The sequence below is a fragment of the Rana temporaria genome, chromosome 6 (genome assembly GCF_905171775.1).
Source record: "Rana temporaria chromosome 6, aRanTem1.1, whole genome shotgun sequence".
In the NCBI taxonomy this organism is placed as follows: Eukaryota; Metazoa; Chordata; class Amphibia; order Anura; family Ranidae; genus Rana; species Rana temporaria.
In genome coordinates this window covers 181058728-181077313 of record NC_053494.1, presented here as the reverse complement: position 1 = coordinate 181077313, position 18586 = coordinate 181058728, and the positions used below count along the sequence as shown (strand labels likewise).

At 45.0% G+C, this 18586-nt stretch overlaps 1 protein-coding gene across 1 annotated transcript in view; it reads right to left on the bottom strand.

The window, feature by feature from the left end:
- Positions 1–18586, bottom strand: part of BAZ2B (bromodomain adjacent to zinc finger domain 2B) — a 426898-nt gene that overhangs the window by 6395 nt on the left and 401917 nt on the right. The window contains 5 exon segments of the mRNA XM_040357901.1: positions 1005–1270; positions 1659–1805; positions 4613–4748; positions 7233–7546; positions 17841–17998. Of these exon segments, the coding sequence (XP_040213835.1) occupies positions 1005–1270; positions 1659–1805; positions 4613–4748; positions 7233–7546; positions 17841–17998 (1021 nt within the window).

Below are 18586 nucleotides of genomic sequence, written 5' to 3'. Positions count from 1 at the left end.
TTTCTCTGGACAACAAAGTGAAGGGCGAGGTAGGTGCGGTGATGTCACAATCTCAGAGAACACCTTGTATGCATTGAAAAAAATACAAGGCTTTCTCTCAGGGACGGCAGGGCCGAGCAAGTGACAACTTTACTATGCAGAAGGGCAGCCAATGGACCTGAAGACTGCTGCTATTACTGTAGTAGCGGAGACTACTACAGTGATTTGCAGCATACACAGGCATAAATTGGGTATGAGATATGCATACTTACATAGGTTCGGCGTGCTAAAAAATAATACCTAAACTTCTGCTGTAGTGGAATCATAGAATCAGTTACGCATAGATATCCCTTAGATCCGACAGGTGTAATTGTTTTACACTGTCGGATCTTAGGATGCAATACCGCGGCTGCCGCTGGGGGGAGTTCGCTTCGTAAACCAGCGTCGGGTATGCAAATTAGTAGTTACGGCAATCCACGACGGTTTTTCGCGTTCGCTACGTCGCTGCTAGTCTAGTTTCCCGTCGCAAAGTTAGTCGTCGTTTTAGGTGCCCTAACATTACACAGCACACGTATGTGCTGTATAAAGTATGGCCGTCGTTCCCGCGTCGAAATTTAAAACATTTTCCTTCTTGCGTAAAACGTCCGGGAATACGAAAGTACGCTACGCACGTTGCTGCCGTTTGAAAAAATTACGTCACTTCGCGCAAAGCACGGCGGGAAATTCAAAAGGGAGCATGCGCAGTAGGTCTGGCGCGGGAGCGCGCCTAATTTAAATGGCACACGCCCCTTTGAATTACGCGGGCTTACGCCGGAGGCTGCCAGCATAAGTTTTCACGCAAGTGCTTGGTGAATCAGGCACTTGCGCTGAAAACTTGTGGCGGTGTAACGTATCTACAATACGTTACGCCGCCGCAATTCTACCTGAATCTGGCCCATAGTGACAGATGAATTGGTTTGTAACCAAAGTGGTTTGCATGTGTGACTGTGCCAGGGAAGTTCTTTACTTAAACCAAAATGTCTCACCTGCAGAGAGCCAGTTCCTTAGCATCATCCTTGGTGTGGTGTTTTGACTTCTTAGATGCAGGAGAAGTCTCTTGTTTTGAGGGACTAGAGTTATTTTCTTCTATTTTTCTTTTTTTAGGATCTTTGCTCCCCTTTTTTCCAGAACCACCAGTTGTTGCAGTATCTTCATCCTCTACCTCCCCGGGTGCCTTTTTTCCTTTCTTCAGCTCGCAACTCTTTTTCCCTTTTAAATTGGCCTTCTTCATTTTTAAAGTCTGTCCGCTGGCCTAAAATGCAAACAACATGCTGTTTTCTAAGGCTAACTGATGACTACTACACAATTCATTTAAGTGGAGATAAAAAAAACAGGCTTCAGAATGCACAATAAACATTCTCATACGTAAATGTATTGGATTTAATGAATATTACAAGTAGATACATTATTCAGTCTTGCAAGGGATGTTAACCTACCCCCGGAACAACAAGGTGATATATGAAAATACCTCCAAGCATGCTCTGGGTACCACTGGGCCTCACCACTTTTTGGCACATCTGGAACAGCAGCCGAGCATGCCCAAGGGGGATAATATGATACTGTATGCTCAAAAAACCTTACCTGGCTCATTGTAATCCACATATAAGGAGCTAGTTCTCATAACATGGGGTATGTCTTACCTTAGCAATGCAGGCAGGACAGAACCAGTCCCCCTCTGGTATAGTAGTGATTTTGGGCTTGTGGCAGTATGTGTGACATCCTTTATCACATCCATCACACAAAAGCAGCAATTCTTCATTATCTCCTTTGCGGCATATTTGGCAGTACTGCAACGCACAGTAAACAAGAGCAATGAACAACAATAGGTGGGAGAGAAATCATTATTGTACAGTAACACTTCTACACCTTCCCAAGTATTATGATATAAGTTGAATTTTGAAGTGAACCCTACATTATTTATCTACAGTAAAAATACAGGTAAATATATCTCTATCTTGCATCAGTAACCTTCAACTTTTATTCAACTTCCGCTCTGTCTAGAGATCAATTAAAGGGGAGACCTAGGCAAGTAGCAGCTTTGTACCCCCATTCATTGCTTAGGTAAAGATTACAATAGGGATAAATAATTCACCCCATTTGCTAATCCCTATCTGTCTTTGTCCCAGTACTGTCTTGGGGATGCGCCCTCTCTGTCTTTGCCCCAGCACTGTCTTGCAGATACCTCTCTGTCTTTGCCCCACTACTGTCTTGTGAAAGATTCCTCTCCATCTTTGCTCTACTACTGTCTTGTGGATAATCCCTATTTGTTTTTGCTCCACTATTGCTTTGCGAATGATCCCTCTCTCTCTTTGTCCCACTAAAATCTTGGGGATGATCCCTCTCTATCTTCGCCCCACTGTTGTCTTGTTAAAGATTCCTTTGCCCCATTCTGGTTTTGCAGATGATCCCTCTCTGTCTTTGCACTACTACTGTCTTGTGGATGAGACCTCTCTGTCTTTTCCCCATTACGGTCTTAGGATGAACCCTCTATGTCTTTGCCCCACTGCTGTCTTGCGGATGATCCCTAAATGTCTTTGTCCCACTAGTGTCTTGCTAAAGATCCCTCTCTGTCTTTGACCCACTACAATCTTGGGAATGATCCATCTCTTTCCTTGCCCCACTACTGTCTTGTGGATGATCCCTATATGTCTTTGCCCCATTACTGTCTCAGCTATGACCCCTCTTGGTCTTTGCACCATTACTGTCTTGGGATGACCCTTGTTGTCCTTTCCCCACTACTGTCTTGTGGATGATCCTCATCTGTCTTTGCCCGTTTACTGTCTTGGGATGATCCCGCTCTGTCTTTACCCCACTACTGTCTTGTGAAAGATTCCTCTCTTTCCTTGCCCCACTAGTGTCTTGCAGATATCACTATGTCTTTGCCCCACTACTGTCTTGAAAAAAAAAACTCTGTTTTTGCACCACGATTGTCTTTTGCGAATGATCCCTCTCTGTCTTTGCCTCACTACAATTATAAATGTGCTAAATTACTAATGATAATCTGTTAGCAGTCTCCTGACCAACTCTACTAAACAGGAATAATTTGCAATGTCAAGAAAGAGAGGAGTTAGCGTGTCTACTGTTTCAGACCTTATTATGCTGAGAGAAAATCTGAACGTAGCATCAGAAAATAAAGAAAAAGCAACATCACTAAATGTGGAAGCCTTCTTTGTGCTGACTTACATATTGCACAAGGAACAGGTAACAATCTAAAGGTATCAAAAGGTAAAGGTAAGGCCTCATGCACACATGCAATCTATTTTGCCCCTTTGAAGGCCAGAAAAAAACGCATATTGCACACATGTTTAGACCTGCCAAGGGTTTGAGCGTTGATCGATTTCATTGGCTAAAATATTGATGTATTCTGGCCATTGTAATACAAGACCAATAAATGTGTTTAGGTGTGTTTATTTGCATTTAGCCTCATTCACTGTTTTTTTCTGCTCTTTAGCTGCTCTCCTGAATTTGCCTTTGGTGGGTTTTTTTCAGCCTGTAAATGCTCCTCTTCTAATACTCCTGTAAACATCTAAGTGTGCTTGGATACGTAGGCTAACATAGAGAAGCGTTTACAGGCTGGGGGGAAAAAAACAGCAAACACTTGTAAAAGCAGGGTTTTTTAAGCCCAGTGTGCATGAGGCCTTACTGTCATTGGATCACTGACTGATCAGCTATTGATGTTTGAATCCAGTTGGGTTTGTTATTCCCCAATACATGGTGGCCCTAGACTAAGGGTAGGCAACCTCGGGCCCCCAGCTGTTTTGAAACTACAAAACCCATGAGACATTGCAAGACCCTGAGGCCTCGTACACACGACCGAGGAACTCGACGGGCGAAACACATCGTTTTCCTCATCGAGTTCCTTGTTAGGCTGTCGAGGAACTCGACAAGGCAAGTTTCTCCATTCCCGTCAAGAAGACATGCTCTCTTTTTGGCTCGACAGGATCCTCGACAGTTTCCTCGTCGAACAATGTACACACGACCGGTTTCCTCGGCAAAAAAAAAAACCCAGCAAGTTTCTTGCTGTTTTTTGCCGAGAAACTCGGTTGTGTGTACGAGGCCTGACAATCACAGGCATAACACCTAGAGGCAGAAGCATGATAAGATTTGTAGTTTCACCACAGCTTGAGGGCCGAGGTTGCCTACCCCTGCCCTAGACATTACTGGTGCAGGAGAAGAAGGTGTCTCCTGAGCAAACAATTCACAGAAAATTATATTTTCAAAACCAGAGGCCTCCAAAGAATTGATATAGAGAGTTATCGATTAATTTAGACTCTGCTATGGTAATTGGCCATGGCGTAATTTTGTCAATCACTTATTATGGCTTGAATAGATACAAACATGTGTATATACCGTAGAACAGATTGTAACGGTCAGATTTGTTTAATTGCTTGCATCTATGACTGATTAATAATCATTATTTTCAGTTGATTGCAAAACTAATACCAATACAGTGTTGCATCATAGCATTTTTTAGCTGATAATTTAGTTTATGATGAATTATTTTTGATCAATCCTGTCTACATGTATTGATGCATTCAGACAGATCAGAAGATCTGTACTAACATTCATGAACATCAAACATAAGAAAACGTACAACTTTCATGATGGATTTCTCCCATGCAATAGATTTCTGCAGTTGCTGAATGCAGAGTGATACTTGTGCAGCGCTGCGTGCTTCCGACAATGCTTTCCTCCAATTCTTCAGACCTGGGGCAATGTCATCCTCCGCCCTGCAGTGTAACAGTGTAAGAATACGCTCAGTAATTGACCTGAATCAAACATAACTCAAAATCACACAAAACAGCCAAGCAGTGACAATACAGGGGTAAACAGCCAGTATAAAGTTAAAGCAAAATTACTGAATTAAGAGCACAGAGAGCCTGACTATCAAAGTGGCTAAAATAAGAACTGTCTGTGTGTCACTGGCTCCAATCATACTCCAACAGTTGATCCAACTGTCGCTTTCCAGTACACATTTAAATTGTATTTTCTATATTGGACCACAGACAATTCTTGAGAAAAGAAGTAACATTTGGGCTTATACAAGAATATGAATATTCATAAATTAATGTGTTATAACAATTATATCTGCCCCTGTTTTTTCAGCTTTACCTACTTTGCCTGAGCCTGATATTAAAGAATTAGTGGAGTGGGTGGAGTCTATGATAATTATTACCATGCTAGTTCCTATGTGATCTGCGGACTGTTTTTTGCCTTGGAAACTGTTTTATCCTTTTCTGTTCAGACTTATACTACCTCAATGAAGCATCAAGGTTTTATGCTATGTTGGCGTTCTTCTTCTCCTTTCTTTTATCGTACTTGGGAGTGAGAAACTGAGAGAGCAGCCTCTTGTGTTGATACTTCCATCATCCTGTTTATATCCAATATCACACTCTGGGCCAACTTTAAGGCAGGGCAAAAGGCACTGTCACTGTTGTGAGGCCCAAAACAGTTGCCTCATACTTGCCAACTATCCCAGTTTAATTTCCCTCATCCCTTGAGATTTTAGCCCTGTGCTGTGTCCTGATATCAGGATACAGCACGGGTACAGATGACTCCCCTGCAGACCCTGTGTTTACAGGTAAATACCAGCATTGATATGCAAATAACTGTGGCATTCATATGTAAATGGAGGCTGGACGGCAGCAGTTATATGTAAATAGAGGCGGTATGCATATGTATATCATGCCCCCCTGAGGTCATTTCCACCATCACCTGTACTGAATGCTGCCCACTGGGAAGATAAGGGGGCATGTTTGAAAGTCCTGCCTGCAACTGTGGTCATTAAAGTGTTACTAAACCCAGTAATATGAAAATAGTTCATCTGCCTGCCCACAGCTTATAAATCTTCTTTTTACATTAAAATATTGCTACTATATACCTTTTTGGCTGATCTGTATACCATGGACAATGATAAACTGCACAGTTTCTCCAGTGCTGAGAGTTCAGGTAGGAGGGGGTTTCCAATGCAGCCTGTATACACGCCCACATGTGTGATGTCAATATCATGTGACCTGGCTAGTTCAGCTCAGGGGCCAAAGACATTTTTTGCCCAGGGTCCAATCAATATTAAAGACAGCCCTGATTACACTCATCCCCGATTTACTAGGCTCCTATAACGCAGAGTCGATTTATTTTGGATTTCCTCACGGATATGAACATTAATATTTTAGATGTTCTCATGGACTTATCACTGTTTATTTAATTAGCATTTTGGTTTAATCAATTGCCATTCTAACCCTGATATTAAAGAATTAGTGCCCTGCCAACTGTCAAGTGCCTGACCTCACACACCATTACCTAGCTTCTGAAACATTTAATAAAGAGCCCCTTAGGCACTGTACACACGGGCGGATTATCCGATGAAAACGGTCCGCCGGACCGTTTCCATCGGACATATCCGCTGCCGGATTTTGGTCTGATGGTTGTACACACCATCAGACCAAAATCCCAGCGGAAAACATACGCGGTGACGTGTCGCGACGATGACGCGGCGACGTGCGCGACCCTGGAAGGTAAATACTTCCACGCCTGCGTCGAATCACTTCGACGCATGCGAGGGATGGCGGTCGGTCGGACAAGTCCAGTGAGTCTGTACAGACGACCGGATTTGTCCGACGGACAGGTTTCCAGCGGACAGATTTCTTAGCATGCTAAGAAATTTTTATCCGCGGGAAACTGTCCGATCCGCCGGACAATTGTCAGCTCGGGCCTACACACGACCGGATCTGTCTGCTGGAACTGGTCCGTCGGACCAGTTCCAGCGGATAGATCCGGTCGTGTGTACGGGGCCTTACTTGTTTACATGCCTATACAGTGACCCATATTCCCTGCTGGAGTCAAGTAAGTAAACCCAAATAAGGGCAACGGTAAGTCTAAGCCAATATTACAATTTAAGGCTGAATATTCAGATTCTCCCATAAGCTTATTGGTGGGCAGTTCTCTTTTAGACACTTTGATGAATGAGGCCCAGATTGACTAGGAGTCTTACAGCTTAGCCACAGTCAGTTTGAACTTCAAGTTAGATATTTAGAACAGTTTTCAGGATTGCTGACATACAGAACACAGATTATTGTACAGAAGCACCATGCAGGATAACATGACCTGTAAAAAGACACACAGGAAGCTACAGAGAGCAACAGGCAAAAGATAACAGGCTCCACTGAGCAAAGAAGCACAATGATTGGTTATATATATTAATGTCAATGACCTACCCGTCACCATCACCACTAATAGATGGTGCAGGAGCAGGGACAGTAACTGTGCCCACATTATCCAGTTTGATCTGAATGGTGGTACTTAAGGGGCTCTTCAGATACCTTCTTTCAATGTTCCGCTCCAAGTCAGTCAGCCTGGTTACTGATATATCTAGAGGGTTGTCGCTCCTCCGTTCTAGAGTACATGGATTGCCTTCTTCTTCTGCTGAATGCTGCTCGCCATCATTGTCTATGTGCCTTTTAGTAACTGACTTATGTTCATGATAAACCAAGTCTTCTCTCTCGGAGGCAAGCTCTGGACATATCCAACCCTAAGCAGCAAGAGATATGTTAGAATGTCATTCACAGTACATGCTTTTAATATATGACCATGTCTTTAAAACCATTGCATTGACTTACTGTTTGAGTAAAAAAAACATCTACGTTTACATTATTGACACTCTCAAAGCCCAGAGGGGTGCATCCTATTGGTTTAAACACCAAATGAGGCACCAGAATAGTTTGTTTTGGACCCTAGATTGTAGGAGATGCCACTGAGGCCGCGTACACACGTTCGGACAAAACCGATGAGAATGGACCGAGGTTCAGCTTCATCGGTCCAAACCGACGGTGTGTATAGCCCAGTCTGTTTTCCTTCTGTCCAAAATTTTAAAACATGCTTCAAAACCGAACCGATGGACCGCTGCTCGATCGGTCCAAACCGATGGTTAGTACAGAAAAGCATCGGTTCAAAACCCGCACATGCTCAGAATCAAGTCGACACATGCTTGGAAGCATTGAACTTTGTTTTATTCAGCACGTTGTGTGTTTGACGTCACCGCGTTCTGACACGATCGGTTTTTGGAACGATGGTGTGTACACACATCGGGCCACTTCAGCGGTGAACCGATGAAAACGGTCCGTCGAACCACTCTTATCGGTTTGGAACGACCGTGTGTACAAAGCCTTAGTCTATATATTTTTCAAGGACACCATATTGGTGGAGGAATGGAAAAATAACACATTGAAACTTTTTTTGTTAGTAAAATGGAGGATGTGTCTTCATTCACTGTTTCAGGTTCTGATTTCAGCCCGAACTTTTGGGCTGAAACACAATTGTTCATTCCCCGACTTAGTTGGGGTAGGCAGCAATGCTATATCCTGGTCAAGGCCAACAAGGCCCAGGCCAAGGGCAGCACTTTGTAGGGGGGCAGCAGGGAAAGAGTCCCCGCCGGCTTGCGCTACACTGTTAGTGTAGCGCCAGTCTTATGGGGCGGACTGGGCTGAGAGGCAAATTAGTCTAGGGGGACGCTGCTTCTAATTTTGACTGTCCCATCATCCTGGACCACAAAGCTTCCTCACTGTGCTATATGTTTTCTGCTGCACCATTGGCATTATTATATCTTCTTAGTCCTCTCCATAAAATTATCAGAAATTTGTGCTTAAAATAGAACTAAAGATACTTTTTTTTTTCATTTTGGGTAGAGTAAGGGAGGGTTATAGTCCCTGTCAGTTTATTTTTTAACATCCCTGTCCCATTGCAGAGATTTCCCTTCACTTCCTGCCCCATAGCCAAACAGGAACAGAGAGTAAATCTATGCAAATTAAGGAAATTCATTGCCCCCCCCCCCCAGGCCCTCAGAACAAAAATTTCAGGGTGGGTGTTAAACAGCAAGGGGTGTGGCCTTGACAGGAAGGGGTGTGTCATATTTAAATTAGGGGGTGCACGAGTTTAGTCAGGCCTAGGGCAGCACAAAACCTAAATACACTACTGGTAGGTGGTACACTTTGGTGGAGATGGGTCAGCCACGCCCCTGTGACCTTTGACCTCTGGGAACCTGCCTTCTGACCTTTGAGGGGAGGTCCCTGTTCTAATTTCTGAGTCCTAGCCTTATTCTTCAATGGGAAACCCTAACCCTAACTGTAACCCTAACCCTAACCAGGGCCGGCCTTTGCGGTGTGCGGACAGTGCGATCGCTCAGGGCGCCATAGCAACAAGGGCGCCTGGCGACCGCAAAGATTTTTTAATTCGCCCGCGTATTAAGTAGTGGGCGGGGGGGCATGCCGCACACTGTGGGTGTCAGGCCGGCGCCCCCCCCCCCCCCCGCGACTAAAGAGGACCTTTCCGGGTGGCATGGCGTGGTGCCGGGTGCCTGGCTTTGCAGGGGGGGTGCCGTGCAAGCCGCATCCCAGCGAGCCGTCGGCACACCCGGGACCTGGCCGCAGTGATCCCCCTTCTCCTTAGGCAGCTCCGCGGGTCTGAGTCTCGGCTGCCTGTGACTGTCTCAGTCACGCAGCCGAGCGGTGAAGCCTCCTCCCCCTTGCCTGTACTGTGTGTGCAGCATGCGGCAAGCAGGTTATCTGAGCCTGCTTGCTTTACAGGGCTGAAGGGGGGGGGGGGGGGGGTCGTCTGTATTTTAGGGGGGGGGGTTCTTTATTGTAGGGGGGTCTGCACTGTAGGGTGTGATCTGTATTGTGGGTGGGGGGTTGTTTTCTGTATTGTGGGGGGGGGGGTTCTTTATTGTTGGGGGGGTCTGCTGCACTGTAGGGGTTGATCTGTATTGTGGGGGGGGGGGTTGTTTTCTGAATTGTGTGTGTGTGTGGGGGGGGGGCTTTATTGTTGGGGGGGGGGGGTCTGCACTGTAGAGTTTGATCTGTATTGTGTGTGTGGGGGGGTGTTTTCTGGATTGTGTGTGTGTGGGGGGGGGGGGTTCTTTATTGTTGGGGGGGGGTCTACACTGTAGGGGTTGATCTGTATTGTAGGGGGGGTGTTTTCTGTATTGTGGGGGGGTTCTTTATTGTAGGGGGTGTTCTGTAATGTGGGGGGGTTCTTTATTGTAGGGGGGTCTGCACTGTAGGAGTGGTCTATTGTAGGGGGGGTGTTCTTTACTGTTGGGGGGTCTGCACTGTAGGGGTGGTCTATTGTAGGGGGGGGGGGGGTTCTGTATTGTAGGGGTAAATCTGTATTGTAGAGGGGGTTCTGTATTGTAAGGAGAGATCTGTATTTTAGGGGGAGGGGGTATGCACTGTACGGGGGTCTGCGTAACATGCAGGGGGTCCAGAACTGTTAGGGGGGTGTCTGTGTTACATATAGGTGTCCGGGGCTGTGTAATGTAAAGGTGTGCAGGGTGCTGTGTAATGTAAAGGGGCCCAGAGGTGCAGGGTGCTGTGTAATGTAAAGGGGCCCAGAGGTGCAGGGTGCTGTGTAATGTAAAGGGGCCCAGAGGTGCAGGGTGCTATGTAATGTAAGGGACCCAGTGGTGCAAGGTGCTGTGTAGTGTAAAGGGGTCCAGAGGTGCAGAGTGCTGTGTAATGTAAAGGGGTCCAGAGGTGCAGGGGCTGTGTAATGTAATGGGGTCCAGAGGTGCAGGGTGCTGTGTAATGTAAAGGGCTCCAGAGGTGCAGGGTGCTGTGTAATGTAAAGGGGTCCAGAGGTGCAGGGTGCTGTGTAATGTAAAGGGGCCCAGAAGTGCTGTGTAATGTAAAGGGGTCCAGAGGTGCAGGGGCTGTGTAATGTAAAGGGGTCCAGAGGTGCTGTGTAATGTAAAGGGGTCCAGAGGTGCAGGGTGTTGTGTAATGTAAAGGGGCCCAGAGGTGCAGGGTGCTGTGTAATGTAAAGGGGCCCAGAGGTGCTGTGTAATGTAAAGGGGTCCAGAGGTGCAGGGGGCTGTGTAATGTAAAGGGGTCCAGAGGTGCAGGGTGCTGTGTAATGTAAAGGGGTCCAGAGGTGCAGGGTGCTGTGTAATGTAAAGGGATCCAGAGGTGCAGGGTGCTGTGTAATGTAAAGGGCTCCAGAGGTGCAGGGTGCTGTGTAATGTAAAGGGCTCCAGAGGTGCAGGGTGCTGTGTAATGTAAAGGGGTCCAGAGGTGCAGGGTGCTGTGTAATGTAAAGGGGCCCAGAAGTGCTGTGTAATGTAAAGGGGTCCAGAGGTGCAGGGGCTGTGTAATGTAAAGGGGTCCAGAGGTGCTGTGTAATGTAAAGGGGTCCAGTGATGCAGGGTGCTGTGTAATGTAAAGGGGCCCAGAGGTGCAGGGTGCTGTGTAATGTAAAGGGGCCCAGAGGTGCTGTGTAATGTAAAGGGGTCCAGAGGTGCAGGGGGCTGTGTAATGTAAAGGGGCCCAGAGGTGCAGGGTGCTGTGTAATGTAAAGGGGCCCAGAGGTGCTGTGTAATGTAAAGGGGTCCAGAGGTGAAGGGTGCTGTGTAATGTAGAGAGGTCCATTGGTGCAGTTGTGGAGAGGGGGTACACAGTAGTGACAGAGATATTGAAGGATGCAGGGGGCACAGTGGGGTGTTTTTACATTTTATGGGGGGGGGGGGGCAGATATAGAATCCGCCCCAGTTGCCAAATGCTCTAGGTACACCTGGCAGGCCACAGGCGGATTCTGCCGGAAAGATGGCATGGCGGCTGTCCTTGCCTTGCTATGAGAAGCTCATTTGCAATGCGCACTGAAAAGACAAAGGAGGGCAACAATCCACAGAAGCAGGCAGCGGATGTGAAAACTTTTTTCTGTAAGTAAATTCTTTTTTTATAAGTGCAGTGTACTGCTTAATGTCTGTTTTGTATTTTCTTTTTTAAATAGGGTGTTTCTTAAAGGAACTGTAAATGCAAAAGTTAAAAAATACTTTATTGTAATTATGTTTGATATTTGATAGTAAATTTACAGGTAGTGGTATTATACCATGTGATTTACTTTATATGTGGCGTTATTATAGCGTGTGATATACAGTATATGTGGCGTTATTATAGCGTGTGATTTACTTTATATGTGGCGTTATTATAGCGTGTGATTTACTTTATATGTGGCGTTATTATAGCGTGTGATATACAGTATATGTGGAGTTATTATAGCGTGTGATTTACTTTATATGTGGCGTTATTATAGCTTGTGATTTACTTTATATGTGGCGTTATTATAGCTTGTGATTTACTTTATATGTGGCGTTATTATAGCGTGTGAATAAAAGTTGTATTTTTATTATAGCTTGTAATCTTTTTGTTGGGAACTTAACGGAATGGAAGGCTTTAAATGGAGCCGGTATTGGAGAAATGGGTGTGGTTACCGAGGGGTGTGGTTACCAAGGGGCGTGGTTACTGAGGGGCGTGGTCACTAGGGGCGCTGTAAAGCTTTCTCGCACAGGGCGCCTAAAGGCCTAAGGCCGGCCCTGACCCTAACCCAAAAGATGCACAGGGCTCCTGTGCAAATCACACCGGAGCTGCTGCGGAGATATGTGAACTGGCTCTATAGAGATAACGTCTCCCCGCAGGGATGTAGTCCCAAGCAGCTGCTGACTTTTAAAAAAACTAACACTTACCTGTCCAGCGTTTCCACCGGGAAGTGAAGCACTGAGGGGCCGGACTCTCGCGGGAGTCTATACCCGGAAATGGTGCAAATACCTGTTTTATACAGGTATTTGCACCCCCCCCCCTGAAAGGTGTCAAATGTGACACTGGAGGGGGGGAGGGTTCCAAAAAGTGGAGGATCACTTTTGGGTGAACCTCCGCTTTAAAGGAACCTATTTAGAAAAAAGAAACATTTACAATCCCTTTAAAGCTAAATTATAACCACAAGCTGATCAGCACAACCACGGAATATAAAGTAAGATCCTTTTTTAAATCTGCATAAAAACAATGCCAGGCGGGTACAAAAACATGCTTCAGAGGAGTGGATTTAATAAATTATATTGTTCAATATTCTGTGGTATGCTGATCAACTTGTGGATTTAGACTTGGAAACATGGAGGAGTACAAAAATCCTGGATTATAATCTTCAACAGGAACATTTGGAGGGTGGGATGGTTTGGAAATTTATCAAAACTATGTTATGTCTACATTTTGCTGTAGAGTATACACTGAAAACCATAAGGGTATGCCTTTTAGAAAAAAGTTACTATTTATTATTAAAACAGATTACAATTTTTGCCTTGGCAGTACCCCTGGGAAAAATAAAATGAATCAATGTGTATATATCAGACCAATCTTGAAGGAAAATATCCCAGGTGTCGACCACCTTGTCAGAAATCCGTACACAACTCAAAGTCTGCTGAATGATCACCGAGTTTGTAACCGCTCTGTTATGAAATCCAACAAGTAATGTTATATTATGTTACCAATTTACACTTGGTAAAGTACTTTCTGTATCTATGTGTATCAGTTTCTGACAATGAAATCTGTGGTTTTGGCAATTATGGGAAGATTTTTATTCAGGATTAATCTAAAATGTGTACATTGATTTAGATTGCATTCCCCCAAAGCAAATATTTTTTTTTAATATGTGTTAATGTTTTTTGCTTGTATATGCATACATGGCAGTTTTTAATATATTTCCAAAGGTTTACTACACAGTGAAATGAAGACATAATATAGTTCTGAGTCTTTGGTAGCCCCCATATTGAGGTGTTTTTTTTTAGAGGAAATTTTTTTTTTAAAATCAAAAGTAGGTTTTATTGATACAATAAAGTCATACAGTACAGTTAGGATGTATACAAAGATTATGAAGATACATTCACGAGGATACAGAGAGAAACGAATATAATCACTATATAATATAATGGTCATTGATTTTTAACCGATCCTCTCTCTCTCCAATGGGATTAATCAATACACATGACATCTATGATGGGCCTGTATCTTTGGAACTAGTTTCTTATTAACAACCTATGTATCCTTTGCAACAGAAGTATATGACAAACATAAAAATAAGAATAAAAAATAAAAATAAAACTAAAAGATTTCTTTGTACTTATCATATGAACATGTGAAATTTAACCTATAGTGGTCTCTGCCTCTCCACACCCTGTCATACAGTCATATTCAAATAAGTCCACGTCTACCCCAATATCAGACTCTCTTCCTATTTCCATTTAACAGCAAATTAACCCTGTAATAGTCTCTCCATAATCAGTTCACTAGGTCCCAGCCCCGGCACGTCCAACCAGGGTTGCCACATTGAATAACATTTTTTAAGGGCATTTCTATGCTGGTATGTGATCTTTTCTCTTATCAGAGAGCTATTTACCATCTTAACCCATTGTCCCTCTGATGGTACCCTGGGGGTGATCCAATGTCGAGCTATGGCCTTTCGTGCCGCATAAAGCAACCGCAATACCGCAGTGTGTCCGTTAGGGGAAAGTGATGGTACCTCAAGGGCGCCCAGTAAGCAGATCACTGGGTCATGAGGCAACGAAAAGCCATATGCCTGAGATATAGTGTCAATAACATACCGCCAGTACCTGAAGAGCTTGGGACACTTCCACATCATATGTAACAAATCCCCTTCCTGTGTATTGCACTTGGGGCATATGGGAGAATCCCGTACGCCCCATTTGTGTAGGCGAGCAGGGGTTCTGTATACTCTGTGTAGCAAGAATAAGTGTGATAGTCTATGTTGTGCTGACACCGAGACCAACGGTGCCGAGGTCAAACACAACTCCCAAGTGTCTCCATCAATGGGGCCCAAGTCGGTGACCCACCCCCTCTTACATGGTAGCGTAGACGCGTCGTGGGTAGCATTCAGCAGTCTGGAATAAACTTGGGATATCATGCCCTTCTTGTCCTTGTTAAAAAGTACATCATTATGTAGAGGGTGTTGTACTAGTGACATGGGAGAAAGTCTGACTTCCCTCTGAATAGCATGCCTTAATTGGAGGTACCTATAGAACTGTGTTCTATCTAGCCCAAACTCTTCCCGTAAATTAATAAAGGATTTGAGGGTCTGGCCCACAAACAATTGTGCAATATACCGGATTCCTATATTGGCCCAGGTCCCAAAACCCTCTAGTTTGAAAATTTCCCTGAAGTAGGAGTTTTTCCAGATTGGGGTATATAAGCATACCCCCTTGACACTTAGACTAGATCGGATATATTTCCATAGGGTATTAAGTAACACTACCGTGGGCAGAGTCTGATCTTAATGTGTGAATCCTGCCTCCAAGTGGGAAACCGCTGGGAGCATTGACTCTGAAGGAAGCAGCGGGGCACGTACAGGGTCTCCTGGGTCTACCTCCCCCCAATGTCCCAAATGTTGAATTTGTGATGCTATGAAGTAATAGCGGGCAAGAGGGACGGCCAGGCCGCCTTGGTCCTTGGCTAACTGTAATGTAGTAAGTTTTATACGTGCTACCTTTCCCCCCCAGATCAGGTCTCTAAACTGTGCGTCGATCTGAGCGAACCATTTATGTGGGATCCAGATCGGAGCATTGTGAAAAACATACAGAAGCTGAGGGGCCCACACCATTTTTATTATTAGAGGAAATTTTGATGCTTTGACTCCAATTTCAGTTAGTCACTTTTATTTGCCTTTTTATAGCTTCTATTGCAGGGCACCTTCCTTAAAGCAGGGCTCGACAATTCCCGGTCGCCAGGTCGCCATGGCGACTAGAAATAGGGTCTTGGCGACTTGGCTTTGAAGGAGAGCTGGCGCCATCTGGTGGTGAGCCGTTGGTATTACAAGTTAAGCATTACAAGTTAAACAGCAATTCTAATGTAATTTTTCACTATTTTTCACTATTTTCACTGCCATCTTCTTCCCTCTAATTAGAACCCCCAAACATTATATATATTTTTTATCCTAACACCCTAGAGAATAAAATGGTGATCGTTGCAATACTTTCTGTCACTCCGTATTGGCGCAGCGGTCTTACAAGCGCACTTTTTTGGGAAAAAATTAGACTTTTTTTTATTAAAAAATAAGACAACAGTAAAGTTATCCCCATTTTTTTTTAAATTATGAAAGATAATGTTACGCCGAGTAAATTCATACCCAACATGTCACGCTTCAAAATTGCATCCGCTCGTGGAATGCCGACAAACTTTTACCCTTTAAAATCTTCATAGGCGACGTTTAAAAAAATCTACAGGTTGCATGTTTTAAGTTACAGAGGAGGTCTAGGGCTAGAGTTATTGCTCTCGCTCTACCAATCGCGGCGATACCTCAGATGTGTGGTTTGAACACTGTTTACATATGCGGGCGCTGCTCACGTATGTGTTCGCTTCTGCACGCAAGCTCGTCGTGACGAGGCGCGTTTTCTGGCTCCTAACTTTTTTAGCTGGCTCCTAGATTCCAAGCAAATTTGTCAAACCCTGCCTTAAAGTGATACCAAAGGTTCATTTTTTTTTTATCATACAAACATATCATATTTACCTCCACTGTGCAGCTCGTTTTGCATAGAGCGGCCCCGAACATCCTCTTCTGGGGTCTCTCGGCGGCTCCTCCCCAGGTAACCCGCTAGGAGAAGCACTCTCCCAAGGGGGTTACCTTGCGGCCGCGCTCCTGAGTCATTAATTTGGCGTCCATAGACGCAGTGTGTATGACTCGGCCTCGCCCCCCGGTGCCCACGTCACTGGATTTGACAGCATCCGGAGCCAATGGCTGCGCTGCTATCAATCTATCCAATCAAAGCCAGGACTCCGCGGAGGGCCAGACACTGCAAGTTTTTTTCACCTTAATGCATAGGATGCAGTTTTTTGACCGATACTTCTGAAAAAGTGAATATTGGCCTCCTGGATGGACAGGAGAGCCCGGGGCAAGTGGTGAAAGCCGGCGGGAGGGGGGACATCCCCTCCCGCTCCTTATAATAACAGCCGAACAGCAGCGAGAGCCAATGGCTGCGCTATTATCAATCTATCCAATCAAAACAGTGACTCCATGGAGTGGAGGATGGCAGGGATGCGCCGAGGAGATGAACGGGCTCAGGTATGTAAAACAGGGGGGCTGGGGGGCCGGTGACTGCCAGGTGTTTTTTCACCTTAATGCATTACGGTGGAAAAACACGAACCTTTAAAACCCTTTAAGGCTGGGTTCACACCTAATACTGATGCGGCTCCCAGCAGGGGTCCTGTGCATCCCCGTTCACCGTTTCAGGACCGATTTCAGCCCGAATTTCTAACTGAATTCGGACCTGAAACGGACCAAAAGAGGCAATCCAATTCGCAATGGTGTGAACCCAGTGAATTGGATGTAGGTTCCCTGCATCCAATTCACAATAGCAGGAGATTTTGACTGGCTCTTTATGGAGCCGGTTCACATATCTCCGCTGCGGCTCCAGTGTGAATTTGCACAGGAGTTCTGTGCCTCTTTTGGTCCGTTTCAGATCCGAACTCAGAAATTCGGGCTGAAATCGGACCTGAAACTGTGAACCAGGAAGCACCAGACCCCTGCTTGGAGCCGCATGCTGCGATGGTGTGAACCTAACCTTAGTGTTTTCCTTCACCATTAAATAAAGTTAAAGTGGAGTTTCCATCCCAATTTTTTTTTTTCATTATTGTGCTCATTAGACCTAAAAAAGAAAAATAATATGTTTTTACTCATCTGGAAATGCCTGTTGCTATGCGGTCCCACGAAATCTGCCTTTGGAATCACCTAGGATTCTGACATTATCTCCCTCTAATGCTCCTGGGAAATGTGTGTCATCATTTCCCAGGATGCAGTGCGCTACCCAATTATCACTCCCCATCCAAGACTTCCAGGAAGTGCTTGTGGGCTTCACAATGCCCACAAGCAAAATGACAACGGTGTGGACATAGTTTTATAAACTATCTTTTTTGAATAACTATGCGGAGCGGCGGCGGATTGTAAAATAGTAAGTGACCGGATTTATATTATAAAAACGCAACACTCTTTATTACCTTTATTTGTAAACTAGCAGAAGCCACTCGTCTCTCCAGATCTTCCACCTGCTGGAGAATGGCAATGTCAATCTCCATCTCATGGTCTTCCACACACCAATTCTCCACCACGTCTCGTGTCAGCTCACATTTGTCACGTCCTTTCACATCTATGATAGCTACAGGAGAAGAAACAGTTATTACATACAACAGAAAAGCAAGGACTGTTAGGCCTCGTACACACGACCGAGTTTCTCGGCAAAAACCAGCAAGAAACTTGCTGGGAGATATTTTTTTGCCGAGGAAACCGGTCATGTGTACATTTTCGTCGAGGAACCTGTCGAGAAACTCGACGAGCCAAAAAGAGAGCAAGTTCTCCATTTCCTCGACGGGAATGGAGAAACTTGCCTTGTCCAGTTCCTCGACAGCCTGACAAGGAACTCGACGAGGAAAACGATGTGCTTCGCCCGTCGAGTTCCTCGGTCGTGTGTACGAGGCTTCACGTTTATCTGCAAGGTCTATCTATCTAAGACTTTTAGGTAGATTCAGTAAGAGTTAGGCCGGCTTATCAGTAGATAAGCCGACCTAACTCAGAATCTACGCCGACTTATGTTTAAGTGTATGCTCAAACAGAGATACACTTAAACATATCTAAGATAGGACGGCTTACGGCGTACTTAGCCGCAATGCACACTGGGAAATGTGGGCGCCCGGCGCATGCACAGTTACAAAGAACGTGAAAAACGTAAGGTCAAGCACAATTAACA